This window comes from Trichosurus vulpecula, chromosome 1, assembly GCF_011100635.1.
Source record: "Trichosurus vulpecula isolate mTriVul1 chromosome 1, mTriVul1.pri, whole genome shotgun sequence".
NCBI classification, from domain to species: domain Eukaryota; kingdom Metazoa; phylum Chordata; class Mammalia; order Diprotodontia; family Phalangeridae; genus Trichosurus; species Trichosurus vulpecula.
This window is the reverse complement of record NC_050573.1, coordinates 312,979,072-312,995,650: the sequence shown is the minus strand read 5'-3', so window position 1 is coordinate 312,995,650 and position 16,579 is coordinate 312,979,072. Positions and strand designations below refer to the sequence as shown.

Below are 16,579 nucleotides of genomic sequence, written 5' to 3'. Positions count from 1 at the left end.
CCTCTTGACTTTGGGAGCCCTTTTCTTCCTTCGTGGAATTCCCACCAAGTTCACATCTTGGTGTAGCACAGTCGTATCCTTGATGTCACATCCTTTTTCAACTGGGCAAGATCTCTGCAGGGATGGGTCATTCTTCTGAGCTGGCTCCTTAATGAACTCAGCTGCTGTGGCTAGCAACAGACTCTACTACGAATTCCTATGCTTTAACCTCTGATGGCTTATCTAAACTTTCAAAGTTTACAAGGTCATAAACTGGTCTGTTCCATACATACACATTCATGTAAAATCAGGAAATAACAAAAACAAGGCACCATTCAATCATGAACACATGATGGCCAAGTTTGAGAGTAGGTCTGATGCTCCTTTCCCACTAAGAGGCTTATATCAAGTAGGACCCACTGCAAGGGAAGAAAACAAGAGATCATCAAACACCAAACATACTTAGTTCCAAATCAGTGACCATTTAAGAGGCTTTTCATGACCATGCAGTAAGCTAAAAGGAAACAGAGGAAGAGTGTTCTGATGTGAGGTAAAGGCACTTCCATTATACATTCTTGGAAGCAGGCTCACCAAGCCTCCATGTGGATTTGAATCAACTAGGACATATTTTCATGCTTTAAGGCAGAGGTATCAAACAGGGGGGCAACCCTCCCAAATGCTGCTGAACAAGGTTAAAATATAATTGGGAAATATTTAACACAATAAACTTTTTAAAATAAAGCATGGACAATGTTGAGATGTGCTTTTCTAAGTCAATATGTAGGCCTCAGGAATTCCTGTTTATGGTTCAATGACTTCTCTTCCTATTTGACATTGATACCATTGCTCTAAGGAATGAGCCTTCATCGGCCAGTCCCTTGATAATAATAATAAAATTTGCTATCCTCAGCATACTGGTTGGGGAGGGAGGGTGCATTTTAAACACATTGTCCATTTGGCAAAAATCCATAGTTCAAAATCCTGGTTAGCTTTCCCATGAGGGTCAACATTATCATTGCTGAATGCCTTTGCCAATGCTTTATACTAAAAAGTCTTTGGAAAAAATCAGTGTGGCACAGTTCATAGTCAAATCTGCAAATTAACGTTCTACCAAATTTTCATATGTATGGTGATACTACTTAAAGTTTTGCTGGTAAGCTGGTATCATTTGGCAAATTTCTCACAAGTGCTTGCAAAAGGCTTTTACTAACCCAAAAAGAAAGGAAGGAAAGAAAGAAGGAAAAAAGAGAAAAAGAAAGAGAGAGAAAGAGGAAAGAGAGAAAGAAGGAAGGAGTCGCTATCAAGATTCCTAAAGCACATGGGGTTCTCCTATAGGGGTTAGCAACCTGGGGCCAACTGGAAGTCACCCAGTGATCCTTAAGTGAAAAACCAAATTATCTAGTTAAAAAATCTCCTGAGTTCCTTGATGCATAAGGCCATCTGAAAGTCCAGACAAAACTTCTAGGTGTTCCTTTTTATACAAGGCATCCTGATTTTTTTCCCAGAGATCCTTGTACCACAGATGACCCTTGAAGTCCCAAGCAAATTTCTGCTGGGTCCCTAGACTAACAGCCTTCCAAAATTTCCCTTGTGGGTCCCTGCCAATGAAAGATCATTTTGAATAGAATTCCAAACTCATCCTCAGTGACACCATGTTCCAATGGTTTATTCTTTCAGGGGAAATCTTAAGTGAGTCCTGAGGTCAAGTTTTAGGGTTCCACTTAGGAAGAATTATAGAGTCATACATAAACATCAGCTATGACTCAATAACCCCCAAAGAGATCTTAATGTCCCTTGATAGAATTGCTGGGTCCTAGTATAGATAGTTTGTGAAATATAAAATCCCTCCTATGGAAGATGATTCTGACCATTCCATGGGGAGCCTTGAGATATTTCCTGTTCAATTAAACAGTATATGTCTCTTTCCAGGCTGCTCCTTCTCTGTTCTTCCTAGATTCCAGCAAGATCTCCTTTTCTTTCCTATAAACCCTGAGCAGCTGCTATAGTCAGCCCCACTTCCCCAGGGAGCTATATCATTGATCTCTGAAAACTGTGGGAGGAGCTTGACCACTATTTAGACAGCCCTTCCTTCATCAATCCAAATTAGTGAGATTTTTCCTTATGAAATAAGTTCTTATTATCAGTATAAAAATTATGTCAAATTTTGTCAAAATCAAACCTAATCATTCTAAATCATGCAAGGCAGGGTTACATGGAGAGAGGGGAAGAATCTAGTCAGGCTTCTTTCCTCGTGCTTGAGATTTGATTGCTAAAGCAAGCTGCTGAACAGACTTTTCCCTGCCTTGGCAAACGGGCTCAGTTCTAGCAGGTAGTGAAATAATATAGTTTGATAGATCAAAATGATAATGTTTTATGGCTTTGTTTTACACCGAAGGATTTTTCCAATCACCCAGTCCTTTGAATGCAACAGATTCCCCATCAGTCTTTTAAATCCCATCATTAATCTCAGCAGTTCAGTGCAAATGGAGATGTCATGCCATCCCAGTCAGAAAAGCAATACAGCAACTTTATTTCAATTGTAGCTGATCCAGACCCTGAGCGCTGTTGACAAGGATGACCCTTACAATGGGCACCAATTTTCCTTCTCCTTGGCTCCTGAAGCTGCTGGCAGTTCAAACTTCACTATTCATGACAACAAAGGTAAATTAATACAAATGACATTCCAAAGGTTGTCCTCTTATCTTTACTCAGTTTAATAATATTTTATGCTGCTTTCTGGTTTCAGACAACACAGCAGGAATCTTGACTCGGAAAAATGGCTACAATAGACACGAAATGAGCACCTACCTCCTGCCTGTGGTGATCTCTGACAATGACTACCCAATTCAGAGCAGCACAGGGACCGTGACCATCCGTGTCTGTGCATGCGATCATCACGGCAACATGCAGTCCTGTAATGCAGAGGCACTTATTCACCCGACTGGACTAAGTACTGGTGCTTTGATTGCCATCCTCCTGTGCATCATTATACTTCTAGGTAAACTGCTTCTCTGTGGCCCTCAGTCCTAGTGCTAAGGGAGAACATATGGTTATTATGAAACACTTGCTTTTGCCCACCTGCCCCACTAAAATATATATCCTGAGATGGGTGAGTGGAATTACAGGTAATGGAACCTCAACAGTGAACTAGTTTTGTTTGACTGCCTTTGGGAGCTAAAGATAAGAAATGTGTGATAGCAGTATATTTCTTCCAAAAATATATTTTTTTAATGAGTAGGTATGAATTGATGATCTGGGGCCTTCTGGTTTCATTTCTGGATTTAGCAAGACACTTTGGTCTAGTGTAAAGAGAAATGGACTCAGAGACAGAGCAGTCTGGGTTCAGGTCACAGCTCTGCTATTTACTGTGTAATTTTGACCAACCACTTAACCTTTATGAGCCTGAGTTTTCTCATTTGTAAAATGGTGATCATAATACCTGTAGCTATCTACCTGAAAAGGTTTTTGTGGAGATCAGAGTATTTTATAACCATTAAACAGTTATGCATAAATATAAGCAACTATTGTTGATATTTAACTTGGTTAAACAATAAAATATATTATTTTATGTATGTATGTATGTATATATCATATATACATATATATTTATCTAAATAAAATCTTATATGTATATCTATATTACACATTATATATACATCTATTACATTATATTTATCTGAATAAAATAATATATTATTGGAAAGAAAGATATGAAATATTTATTTGGCCTTCCCTAAAGCCCTCCCCAGTGAGGCATGGAAGTGACTAGATTCTCAAAGGCTCAGACAACAGAATATAGAACATATGACATATGTAAGTGCCTCTGTTTACATTTTAAAACTCTTCACAACCTCGCCCCAACTTATTTGTCTAGTCTCATTGGACACTACTGTCCCTCCCACACTTTAAGATCCAGCTTAATGGACCTTTTGTTTCTCCCTTACTCATGCTATCCCACATTCCTAGAATTCACTCCTTCCTTCTTCTGCCTCCCAGAGTCCTCTCTTTCTCAAACACCAAGCTTAATCTAAAAAAGCCTTTTGTTATCTCTCAGCTTATGTGGCCTCCCTTCCATACTACTTTGTATTTAATGACTTTATAAAAAGTTGCTTCTCTCTATAAGTAGATGGAGTTTTGTGGCAGTTTCCCTAGGAATTCTTTAAATTAACAAAATTAGTATATGATAATACATAGAGCAAAAAATAAGTAAATAAAACAATTTTAAAGATTAAGGAAAAAAAATTAAGTTTTTTTTTTCCTTCCACTTTCCTCTCCTTGTCTTTCATCCTGCCCTTTCTTTCCATATTTAACTATGCCTTCTAAGAACCTTGACAATACTATCTCTGGAAGGTTTCAAAATTATGTGTTCCTTGCATAGTTCGTATTAGTCTTTGATTGTGAATCTTTTACTCAAGTTAGCCAGGCTTATGTTAAGTGGCTCCTGATCTTCTCCAAAATCAATAGAACTTCCACAATGACTGCCCGCAAATGCCATCCTGTGAAATGTCCCTGGTCACAAGCCACTACTTTTAGCCTAACAATACAGATCAACTCCTTAGAACCATCCCATGGGCCAACATGTATTGAATGACTCTATGGCATGATACACTAGGAGATAACTCCTGCAGAGAATGACATAGTTCTGGGAATCATGATAAATGAGTAGAATATCTGTCATAATATCAAGAGCAAATGTTGATCCAGCTTCCATTTTTACTCACAATGGACCTGTCATAATTCTGCCTGTAAAAATTGAGTTAGAAATTTTGAGCAGCTCTGTAGTTCTTTGAGAACCAAGAAAGTCTTGCCACTCTTCAAAATATAGAGCCTGGACTGGAAAAGTTCATGTTCCCAGTAGATAAAGTAGGGCATTATAGTTAAATAACCCAGCTCCTTGAGAAAAGAAAGAAAACATGACAGATTCAAAGAATTTAAAGAATAAAATGAATACCTGCATTTTTCTCTAAAAAGATACCAAAATAACCTAAGAATGAAATATTCAGGAAGTCTGGATCAGTGCTACTAATTATTATAAAAAAACCTTGAAACTCAACATCAGAACTGTGAGAGTTTTTGACAACTAAAGTATGAGGGATATATTTAAAGCTATGAGAGTAAATAAGATACAAAGGAAAAGATGCAAAAAAATCTGTGATTTTAGTGATGTAAGTCAATAAAAATAATCGCATAATGGAAAGATTTTTTAAAATATCTTTTCAAAATTGGTGAAATCTAAGATTAGATAGAACCTTACAGAGATAGAAGGTTGTTTTTTTAATGGTTTTTCACATAATCTTAAATCCAATACTTTTTTATGGAAGTCTGTAGAAGAAAACCTTTAACGGTCATCAGAAATCAGGTAACTTTTCCATAATCAAGAGGAAATGCATATACTTGACAACTGACATTGTCAGTAGAAAGATTTTATGATACCTGTCATGAGTTAGGCAAAATTTTAGTATCAAACAAGATTTTTTACTCAAGCTATTTTTTTCCATAGCAATATACCTTGAAAATTTTTATGAAAATCAGTGGAAAAATATGAGCCATTTTACAAAAATAGAAGCCCATTTATTATTTCACAAAGGAAGATACACTTCTATAGTGAAAACTACTGCACAATAGAGATTTCTAAATCCCAACTAATGGCCCAGCTACCTCAAATAAAATTCAGTAAATAGCATTTAGTAAAGGAAAGAACCCTAGTCTTGGAATTTGAAGGCCAGGCTTTATGTCTTATGAGTTATGTGATCTTGGGCAAATTAAAGGACTTAGAACTACAAGCAGCCTTAAATATCTAGTTCAATATCCATATTTTATGATGAGGAAGTTCCAGAGAACCTCTCTAAGCCTCAGCCTTCTTATCTATAACATTGAGATAGCATTTCCATTATGAATTACTGCCTGGGCTATTGTGTGTAAAACTTTAATAGTAATATTGATAATAAAATAATAATAGCTGTTGTTTTTACTAACTCAGCAAAATTCTACTACAAAAAAAGAAGTGAGAATTTGACCTCTAATTTATATGTAATAGAGCCATCAGTAACTTTGAAATGTAATATACTAACATTAAACATTAAATGTTGCACTATCCAAAACCAAACATCATTTGGATTAAGCATCTAAATTCCAAATACTATAAATTATTTTATATTGTGTAACTTTCTAAAGAAGACAAATAATATCATACCTTATTTCTCTCTAATTCTCATAAGAGAGTAAGCAGAAATTGTTCTTTCAATACAGCAGTGTGAGATTCCATAGGATAAATATCTGAAGAGAGCCAAGAATTTTTAGTCCTTCATAGAGAAGCATACTTAAACGATTACAGACAATAATAACTCCTATTTCTACAGCCATTTATGGTATTTGAGTACCCCGATGCAGGTATTCCCATTCTATAAATGAGGAAACTGAAGATAATTGAAATGGCTTACCTGTGGTCACATAACTGGCAAAAATGAAATCATAGATGTCTGCTATTTTTCCTATTAAGAAAAGTTACTCTCAACTGACGTGTTCTGCCTAAAAACCACGTCCAAGAACTCTTTCTTTAAGCTGTTAAATGCAGGTTATGTCCATTTCCCGTTGTTAGAAAAACTTTCTCTCCTCTGGCTCATTTCAAAATCCTTTACAGTATATCTTCTGACTGTGTCATGTAACTGAAACTTTTGGAAGTTATAAATGATCTTTTAATTAGTCAATAAACATTTATTAAATACCTACTATGTGCCAGCACCATTAGAATATAATACATCACAATTTTGTTTAAAAGACAGTCTCTGTCTTCAAGGAGCTTACCGTCTAATAGAGTAAGAAAAAACAAAAAAAGGAAACTGAAAAAGAGGGGAAGGTGGAGGGGTGGGTGGTACCTGACATGGGGGCATGGGAGAGAAATCAGAAAATTCCCAAAGTAGTGCAGCCAAGTGGGAAATGAAATGGCTGTTCTGAGCCCCTCCTCATGTGCAGGTTTTACAGTTCATGGTTCTACCCTCCAGTCAGAGGAGCAGAGGGTAGTGATTAGTTGTGAGTACTAAGGCTGACTGGGTTTTTTAGGATGATGAGGTTTTCCCAGTCTTGAGCTTCCTGGGGCATAATGAAGAAGTCAAAGAAGTTCCAAAGTAGTGAATCCAGGTGCCAAATCTCATAGCTTTTTCTCAATCCTCATCCATCTTTACTTCTCTGTAGCATTTGACATTGTTCAACACTCTCTCCGCTCCTGAGTGCTCTCCCCACTTTTGGTTGTGTATGTGTGTGAGAGAGACAGAGAGAGAGAGAGAGAGAGAGAGAGAGAGAGAGAGAGAGAGAGAGAGAGAAAGACAGAGAGAAAGAGACAGAGAGAGAGAGAGACTACTCTCTTTTAATTCTCCTACTATGTGTCTGACCTTCTTTGTCTCCCTTGCTAGATTATAATATATAGCACACCTCCTAACTCTAGACATAAAGCAAGAGTCAGTCTCAGGCCCTCATTTCTTTTCTCTGTCTGCTTTCTCTTAATGATCTACTCAGCTGTCATGGGTTTAATTATCATCTCTATGAATATGATTCCCAGCTTTATATATCTAGCCCTGGTCTGTCTATTGAGCTTCAGTCTTGCATCATTTAATTGCTATATCAATAAATCTGTTAAATAATTTAAATAGTATTATGATTTTTATGTTGTTGGCACAGTCTATCCATGGGCACTGAATATCTCTAATTATTTAAATTGTTTTATTTCTTCAAGGAACATTTTGTAATTATATTTATTCAAGTTTTGAAAGTACCTTGGTAAATGGACTTCCAGATAATTTATGAGTTTTATCAATATTTTGAATGGCATTTCCATTTCTATTATAGTCTAATGGGTTTAATTATTGCTTTGTAGGTGTATAGTTTTATGTTGGTGTACATTTTGTATAATGCTACTTTAATGAATCTGTTAATTGTCTATTTCCTAACAGACTTTGAAATGGAAGTCTCATAGGTTTCTCAAACTGACCAAGTCCAAAATAAAAATCATTATTTTCTCCTCCCAAAATCCTCTTCTAAATTTACCTATTTCCAGTAAGGATAGTACTGTCCTTCCAGTCACATAGGTTCACAGCCTCCCTATCATTTTCCACTGTTTTCTCTTCCTCACCTCTCATATCCAATTAGTTGCTAAATTTTATTTCTACCTCAAGAATATCTTCCATAATCAACCTCCTTTTTCTGGTTACACAACCACCAATCTAGCTCAATCAGTCAATAAACATTCACTAAGTACTTACTATGTGCCAGGCACTGTATCCTCATCATCTCTGTCTGGGTTTAATGCTATAGGCTTCTAATTGGTCTTTCCCCATTGCAATCAGTTCTCCACACAGCTGCAAAAGTGTGTTTCCTAAATTTCAGTTCTAACTATGTCACTCTTTTACTTTGTAAACTCCCATGTCTCCCTACAGTATAAACTCCACCTTGGCATTTAAAGCCATTCACAACCTACCTTTCCTATTTGGTTACAGATTACTCCCTTTTATGCACGTTGTGGTCTAAGGCTAAGCAAATAGGTCTACAAAAGGTGCTGCTATAAATATTTCTGAGTATACTGGATGTTTCTTTTTAACATTGACCTAGCAGTGAGCACAGCAGTATGGACATTTTAGTGACTTTCTTAGCAAAATTCCAAATTACTTTGCAAATTGGAACAAATCATAGTTCCGCAAACAGTGCTTCAATGTGCCTGTTTTCCTCTAACTCCCTGAAATTGACTATTCTCATTTTTGCCACCTTTACCAACTTTCTGGGTGAATAGTTGAAACTGAATTGTTTTGATTTATATTTATCTAATTAGTGATTTGAAGCAGTCTATCTTTCATATGGTTATTAACAATTTGTAATTCTTTTGAGAACTGTTTATTTATATGCTTTGACTACTTCTCTATGGAGGAATATCTTTTGGTCTCGTATACTTGGTTTCGGAGGGCAGTTAGGTGGCACACTAGATAGAGCACTGGGCTTGGAGTCAGGAAGACTTGAGTTCAAATTCGGCTAAGAAACTTACTAGCTGTGTAATCCTGGACAAGTCACCTAATCCTGCCTATTTCAGTTTTCTTGTCTGTAAAATGAGCTGGAGGAGGAAATGGCAAACCACTCTAGTATCTTTGCCAAGAAAACCCCAAATGAGGTCATAGAGAGTCAGTCACAAGTGAACAACAACAAACTTGATTTAGTTCCCTGTATATCTTGGATATGAAATGTTTATCAAAGATTTTTGATGCAATATAGAATTTTGCCAAGTTATTTTGCAAATTTACTACTTCTTATTCTTGTTGCATTTTGTTCATGCAAATGTTTTTTATAATTTTATGTAATTGAAATGATCTATTTTATCTTTTGCAATTGCCTCTATCCTTTGTCTGATCAAGACTTTACCCCCTAACCACAGCTGTGAAAGCTACCTAGAATTTCTTTCTCTTCTCATCTGTTTATAATATGACATTTTGTATTCATGTCACATGAGAATTTTTAGCTTATTATGACATATTGTGTAAGATATTGCTCTGTAGTTTTCCCACCAAATTTTGTCACTCCCCAAGTAATTTATGTTTTCAGGTTTATCAAACACTCAGTTGTTGAGTTTAATTATTTCTGATCCCCATTCTTTTCATTTGGCTGGTAATTCAGAATTTAAGACTCCTGAAAGAGCATGCAAACCTCTATTATGGTTCTCTGAGTATTAGGTTCTGGTCACTGAATAGGTTAACAAGGTTAACAAAGAAAAAGGCCGTGCTGGCGACTATCTATTCTAGATCATAAGGACTGATGATGTCTCTTCTTGACTTGTTACTTAAGGACTTCTACATCTGGGCCTGTTTCCTTTCCCAGCTTTGTTTCACATTCTTCCCCTTCACATGCTCTGTTTGGACTGGCCTTCTGGCTATTCCTTGATCTCATCTTGTACTCTCTTACCTCCTTGTACTTTGTTTTGAGTTCTTTGTCTTTGTCTATCACATTCTACTCGGAATCATGCTTATTTGATGCCCCTCTCCCCAAAAGATTACAAGCCCATAATTTTTAACAGATCATTTTATTTCTTACTTTCATTCCTGGCTTTTAGCAAAGCATCTTGATCATAGTAAATACTTCACGGAATTTAAGCAAATTATAGAATTTAAAACAATTGTAAAGTGATCAGTAATTCATTAATAAGAAAATATCATAGGTCTTACAGTGAAAAAGATCACAAGAAAGCATCTGGTTTAGTTTTCTTTATTCAGACAGCTAAGGAATTGATAATGCAACTGAAGCTCACAAAGGTGTGCCCAAAGGCATACATCTAGCAAGTGAATAGAACTTAGGCCTCCAGCCTCTTCAGGGTCCTTCAGATGATCTTAATGCTAATTATGCCAGTGACTCTTCCTACTTCAGGGAAAAAAATAATTTCCCCTTAGCCCAAGCAAACTAATCTCGTTGACTGTTTCCCCTCATTATCCACTTATTGCCTTCTATACTTCATTTTTAAGCCTCTTGTTCCTGGTCTTATTTTCTCTGTTCTCTCTGTTTCCTTTTTCTTGTACATCCTCCTGTACAAAGGAGATCTCTTTTTATTATCCCATCTATCTCGAAGTCTTCCTTCTACCACCTGCCTACCTTTTACAAACTATCCTAGGCTTTTTTGTCCCCAGTACCTAAGACAAGGCTTGAGACATATTGGCCACTTCTACCCAATGGTAGTAGGTAAGTAGAAGAAAGGCAGTGAGGTAGAAGAGGTCATCAGAGCCATGTCACTCTGAGAATATGACTTACCTTACGAAAAATAGGAGGTGTTTTACTAGAAGAAGTAAGGGGAGCTGGGTTGAAATCTCAGCCCTGACACTCCAGCTGCATTACCATAGGCAAGTCTAAATGAGTATAGTAACATTTGTGCTACTTGTCAAAATTTTAAATGCTAAATTAATGTGTTATTGTCATTAATATTAAATTTAAAACAGGCTACTTTAAAAGAGGAATAATATATGATGGAGGAATCCCTGTCATAGTGATGGTTAAGTACGTGACATTTTAGAGTGCCTTCTAGCCTTCGGGTTTGGGGGATATTCGTTTGTCCATGGACTCAGAATAACATTGCTACCACTGAACTGATTCTAAGACCAATTTCTGTAGCACTAGGGAATGGCAGAAAGTGGAGGGCCCTTCACTGTTAATAGAAATTCTGTCACTGAAGCACTTGCCGAGAATATTTTCCCCGCTCAGTTTTGGGAACCCTCTTTTTAGTTGAAAAATTTTGTACTGTTGCTCATAGACAATTACAGAAACCCAAAGCTCTCTCCACAAGGAAAAATATGGCCCATTTAAACTGTGGATTTTTTTTATCCAAGCTGTGACTTCAAAGTAGGGTAATTTATGGAATGGAAACTCTCTCCACAAACGACTTCTTTATAATTTAGACTTGGAGAGGAATGTGGAGCACTGAGAGAATAAGTGACTTAGACATTATAACTATCAAAGGTGATGATGTTTGAATCCATATCTTCCTGACTCCAAGGGCATTACTCTGTCATACAACTTTAGACGTACCAATAATACAGACAAAATAAATACTTCCATTTCAATAACTGGATTTTCCTGATAAGCTAAAATAATCATACAATTCTAATTTGTATTTGTGATCATTCAGAGTTAATCCTCTCTTCTGCAAATCCTAAGGATCTCTTAAGTCCATTCTAGAGCTAGAATTCCATGATTTTGATTAATACTATAAAATCTAAAATAATAGTAGAGACATCAAAGTGTAAAGAAGAGACCAATTAACTCAGAGTCAGAAGACCAGGGTGTGCATCCCAACACTGGCAATTGTCCACCTTTGTGATAATGTATTAGTTATTTAAACAATGAGTTTCAATCCACTCGTGGGTGAAATGATGATGATAATAATTGCTTTCCCTACTTCACAGGTTGTTGTGGGAAATATGGAGATAATGTATATGAATGCACTAAGTACCATATAAGTTACATTAATAGTATAATCAACCCTATAGGAGAAATATTTAAGAAACATTTTAAAATAAAATTTTCAAGCACCCTTAAGCACTTTTCAGAAGGACCATTACTGACAAACTATTGTTGAGCTAACTAAAAATAACTCAAATTTATTCATTAAAATAAATTCCTAAGGCACTCCAATAAACAAGCTTTTCTTTGAGTTACTCAGTGTTAATAAGGCTGCTTTTGAGAGTACTACTCCAAGAGGACCGAGGGACTCTGTTACTTCTCTGATGCCACATCACACCCTTATCCAAAGCCAATCAATACATACCATGGATTCCAAGTTCTAACAAGGGACAGTGAATGAACAGGTTGATATCTCTCTCCAACTATCAGATAAATAACACCCTCATGCACTGCTCACCTGGTGAAAAAAAATTATATGATTGAACTAAATTATCTCAAAGGTACCTGCTGACTCTAAATTAGTTCTAGAGTCAGGGAACCTAGGTTCAAAGCCTACCTCTGATAATATTTCTGTGACCTGGGGAAAGTCACTTCATTTCTCTAGGCCTGGGTTTTCTCAGCTATAAAATGAGGGGATTTGACATAGAGGTGAAGTGACTTGCCCAGAGTAACAAATATAATAAATGTCAGACTAAAAGACTTCTGATATCTCTTTCAAAAATCAGTCTATGATCTTATGACCCCTCCCAACACACACACACACACACACACACACACATATCTATGTCAATGAATAATAGGAAATGATGATAGGTTTGTCAGAAGGAGTATGTATTTCAGTTCATCACTGCTCTGTGAATTTGTTGATGAGGATACTTTCTCCACAAGTTCAGATCACATCATTTCTAGAAATTTCCTACTTTCCTCATGAAGCTAAATTAGTGATGAGCTTCCTTAAACTTAATGCAGCTGGTCCTCAGACAGTATGATCATGGGATTCCACATCGACAGCTGGATGGAGTTGCAGAGGCCCTTCCAGTCTAACCCCTTGATTTTGCTACGGAGAAAACTGAGGCTCAGAGAAGTGATTACACAGGTTAAACAGATAATATCAGAGGCAGGATTTGAACCTAGGGCTTCTAACTCTGGAGTACCTGCTATATAGTTCATCATTGGGTTGCTCTATTAGAGTCTTACTCCTATTCTTCATTAAAAGACTTTGAAAGATATTTAGAAGGAATATCTGATTTAAAACCCCAAAATCCTTGGGATGTTTGTTGTTAGGAGTAAGTTTGGCTCAGGCCAGTACTCTTGTTAGTTCAGGTTCAACAATGGAACAAAATGAGGTTCTTGTAGGTCGTTCAGCAGTTAACAAAAGGAAATTTACTTAGCCATAGCATAGAAATGATACTCCATAATGATACACCAGCACTAGCTTGAGTAGATATGGCCTGGCCTCTCTCATCTCCATGAGTCAGTAGGATGTGGTCATTTTTAGAGATATCCATAAAGTTTGAAAGACTCTGACTCCATGTAAGTGGGCTTTTAGAGCCCTTGGGTGACAAGAAAGTTACCAAATACAAGAGGCTACCAGAAAACTGTGTTAAGGAAGGTGAATCTTGAACTTCTCCCCACCCCCCACCCCAGGCCAAACAGGTCCTTCTGACTACTTTGTTACCTACAATGGAAAAACTAGCTTACCCAATATTTTAGGGGGAAGGAGAATCACAGGTGAGTATAGAATTTATTAACTATTTTGTTGTCTCAAAGCAAGACTCAATTTAGACTATCTATTCAGGTAGGTTTCATTTACCTTTAAAGATTTCCTGGGAAAGAGATTCAATATTCTCTCTTAGCAACCCACTCCCTCTGCTACAAAATCAACTACAGTTAAAGGCAGTATGTGATGCCATTGTAAGAGTCGTTAAAAGAGAAGGAACAATTCTGTGTCTATGAGCAAAGGGAAGTGTGGAATTAGATCAGTGGGGAGAGAGAAAGGAATTGTAGAATTGAGGGAAAAGGGGATATGTGGAAATGAGTCAAGTAGGTCGGTGAGCATTTTTCAAGTTCACTCCATCCCATCCAGATCCTTTTTGCTGTCATCTACAGAACTAGATCATTCTCCCTCTTTCTCAACATATCAGATATCTGGTTCAAATACCCTGGCTTCCTACTTCCTTAGTAACTTTAACTTCTACAACCTCTGTCTCTAGATTACCTCAAATGTGCATAAGAGAAGCTGTACATTAGAACCAACCCCTGCCCTGCATACACATACGCACATTCGACTGAATTTGTCCCATGTGCTAAAATTTTTAGTTACAGCTCTGAATATGTACTATTTACTCACTATAATATAGTTTTCTTCAACTATGTATATCATTTTGTTGTCATTCAGTCGTTTTCCAGTTATGTCTCACTCTTCATTTACCCATTTGGGGTTTTCTTGGCAGAGATACTGGAATGGTTTCCCATTTTCTTCTCCAGCTCATTTTACAAATGATAAAACTGAGGCAAACACAGTTAAGTGATTTGCCCAGGGTCACACAGCTAATAAGTGTCTGAGGCTAGATTTGAACTCTGGAAGATGAATCTTCCTCACGCCAGGCCTGGTGCTCTCTATCCACTGTACCACCTAGCTGCCCTGTGTAAATCATAGGACAATATTACAGTGAAAACATATTCCAGCCCCTGTGTTTTAAGTATGAATAGACTGAGCCCTCAAGAAGTTAAATAATTGGTCACGGGGGGTAGTAACTGACAGGATTCAAACCTAGGATTTTCAGTTGTTTCTGATAATATCCATTGTAGATTACATGCAGAAACTAGTCATTTGCAGATGGGTGGACTTTTCTACAAATGATCAGTATGAACCAAACTGTTCAAATACATTGAATTCTCAACGATACAAATTAAACAAAACAGTGAAGCCTCCTGTGAAGCATGTAACACTGAGAACAGAATGAACATCAGTGACTTTCAGCAGCAGAAGATGTCCCCACTTAGGCTTGTTAGCTCAAATCCAAGGTAGCTTAAAATGTGTATCACTCTCGGCCATCATTCCAAAAATGTTGACAGCTGTGATTGCTTTTTTGAAATCCTGAATCTTTAGCTATTATCTACAATTGGGCAGGTTTCCATGTACAGCAGTCAAGCATAGCCATACACAAACACATTTTCACTAGCTTTCTTTGGACTTCAAACTAATTTTATACTATTTTGGGGGTGGGGAAGGAAGAAATCCTACTGCCAAAGTTATTTTAGATGTGGAGTTATGCAGACATTTCCTCACATTCCAAAAGGTGCTAGCCTTGTCCTCATAACCAGGTTCATAGCATTTTAGGTGTTCAGCATAATTTGCACTCTTATTACAGCCCTTTTGCTGCTTTATTTTTTACCTTGAGACTGGTTTGCCATTTCAAAAAGGCAAAAAAAAGGAATAACTGACAAAAAGATGACTGTGTCCCATCTTCCACTTAGATTGCAATCTCGCTTCTTTCAAATTCCTATCCCTTCTTGGTTCCTAATTCGATCACAAAGAGCTAAGGAACATTCTCAAAACGTGAAAGTTGAGTTTGCAGTTTTCCAGACAACTTTTAAAACTCGGCCGTTTGAGCAAAGCATTTCTTCCCTGACGTTAATTGGGTGGCAAATTAACTTTTCCTTCCCTTTCTGTTTTATTTCTGTTTCTAGTGACGGTGGTACTTTTTGCAGCTCTGAGGCGGCAGAGGAAGAAGGAACCTTTGATCATTTCCAAAGAGGACATCAGAGACAACATTGTCAGTTACAATGATGAAGGTGGTGGAGAGGAAGACACTCAGGCCTTTGATATTGGCACACTAAGAAATCCTGAAGCCATAGAAGACAATAAATTAAGGAGAGATATTGTGCCAGAGGCACTTTTTCTCCCTCGACGGACTCCAACAGTACGCGATAATACTGATGTCAGAGATTTCATTAACCAAAGGTTAAAGGAAAATGATACAGATCCTACTGCTCCGCCATATGACTCCTTAGCTACCTATGCATATGAAGGCAATGGCTCTGTGGCAGAGTCCCTGAGCTCCTTGGAGTCTGTCACTACAGATGGAGATCAAGACTATGATTACCTTAGTGACTGGGGGCCACGGTTTAAGAAGCTGGCAGACATGTATGGTGGCACAGACAGTGATAAAGACTCTTAATATGTTGCCTTTTTTCATTTTCCAATACAGCATTGAGATATGTGAAGTGGCTATTTCTTTATATTTATCCACAGCTCTGTGAAGGGTCCTCTATTCTACCAATTCCAAATGTTAATGACTGCAGTCTGTGTGGATCAAATGTTAGAGACTTTTTCTAGTAAACTTTTATGAGTTTCCAAGAGGCAAAGTTTTATTTTTTAGTGCATCCAGTTTACCAACCCAGTCTTTCAGGCACAGTGGTAGTAGAGAGGATAGGGAGCAATATTTTTACTTGTTCTCTCAGTGTATATTTGAGGAAGTTGTTCTTCCCACTCACCTGTTCTTTTGACTAGTTTTCATCAATTCAACTCAGATGACTGTTCTAACTGTACATTACACATACTGATGTGATAAGGAATTGCAATTTAACCTAAATACAGTATTATAGCAAAAGTAATGGGGGAGGAATAACTATAAAACTAGTATTGGCTGACAAAGAGATGAAAAAATCATGTATA

General features: G+C 37.1%; 1 protein-coding gene across 1 annotated transcript in view; it reads left to right on the top strand.

The window, feature by feature from the left end:
* Nucleotides 1-16,082, top strand: part of CDH6 (cadherin 6) — an 80,328-nt gene extending 64,246 nt beyond the window's left edge. The window contains exons 9-11 of the mRNA XM_036761793.1: nt 2,523-2,640; nt 2,726-2,977; nt 15,592-16,082. Coding sequence (XP_036617688.1) covers nt 2,523-2,640; nt 2,726-2,977; nt 15,592-16,082 — 861 coding nt within the window. The remainder of the gene's footprint in view (nt 1-2,522; nt 2,641-2,725; nt 2,978-15,591) is intronic.
* The last annotated feature ends 497 nt before the right edge of the window (nt 16,083-16,579 follow it).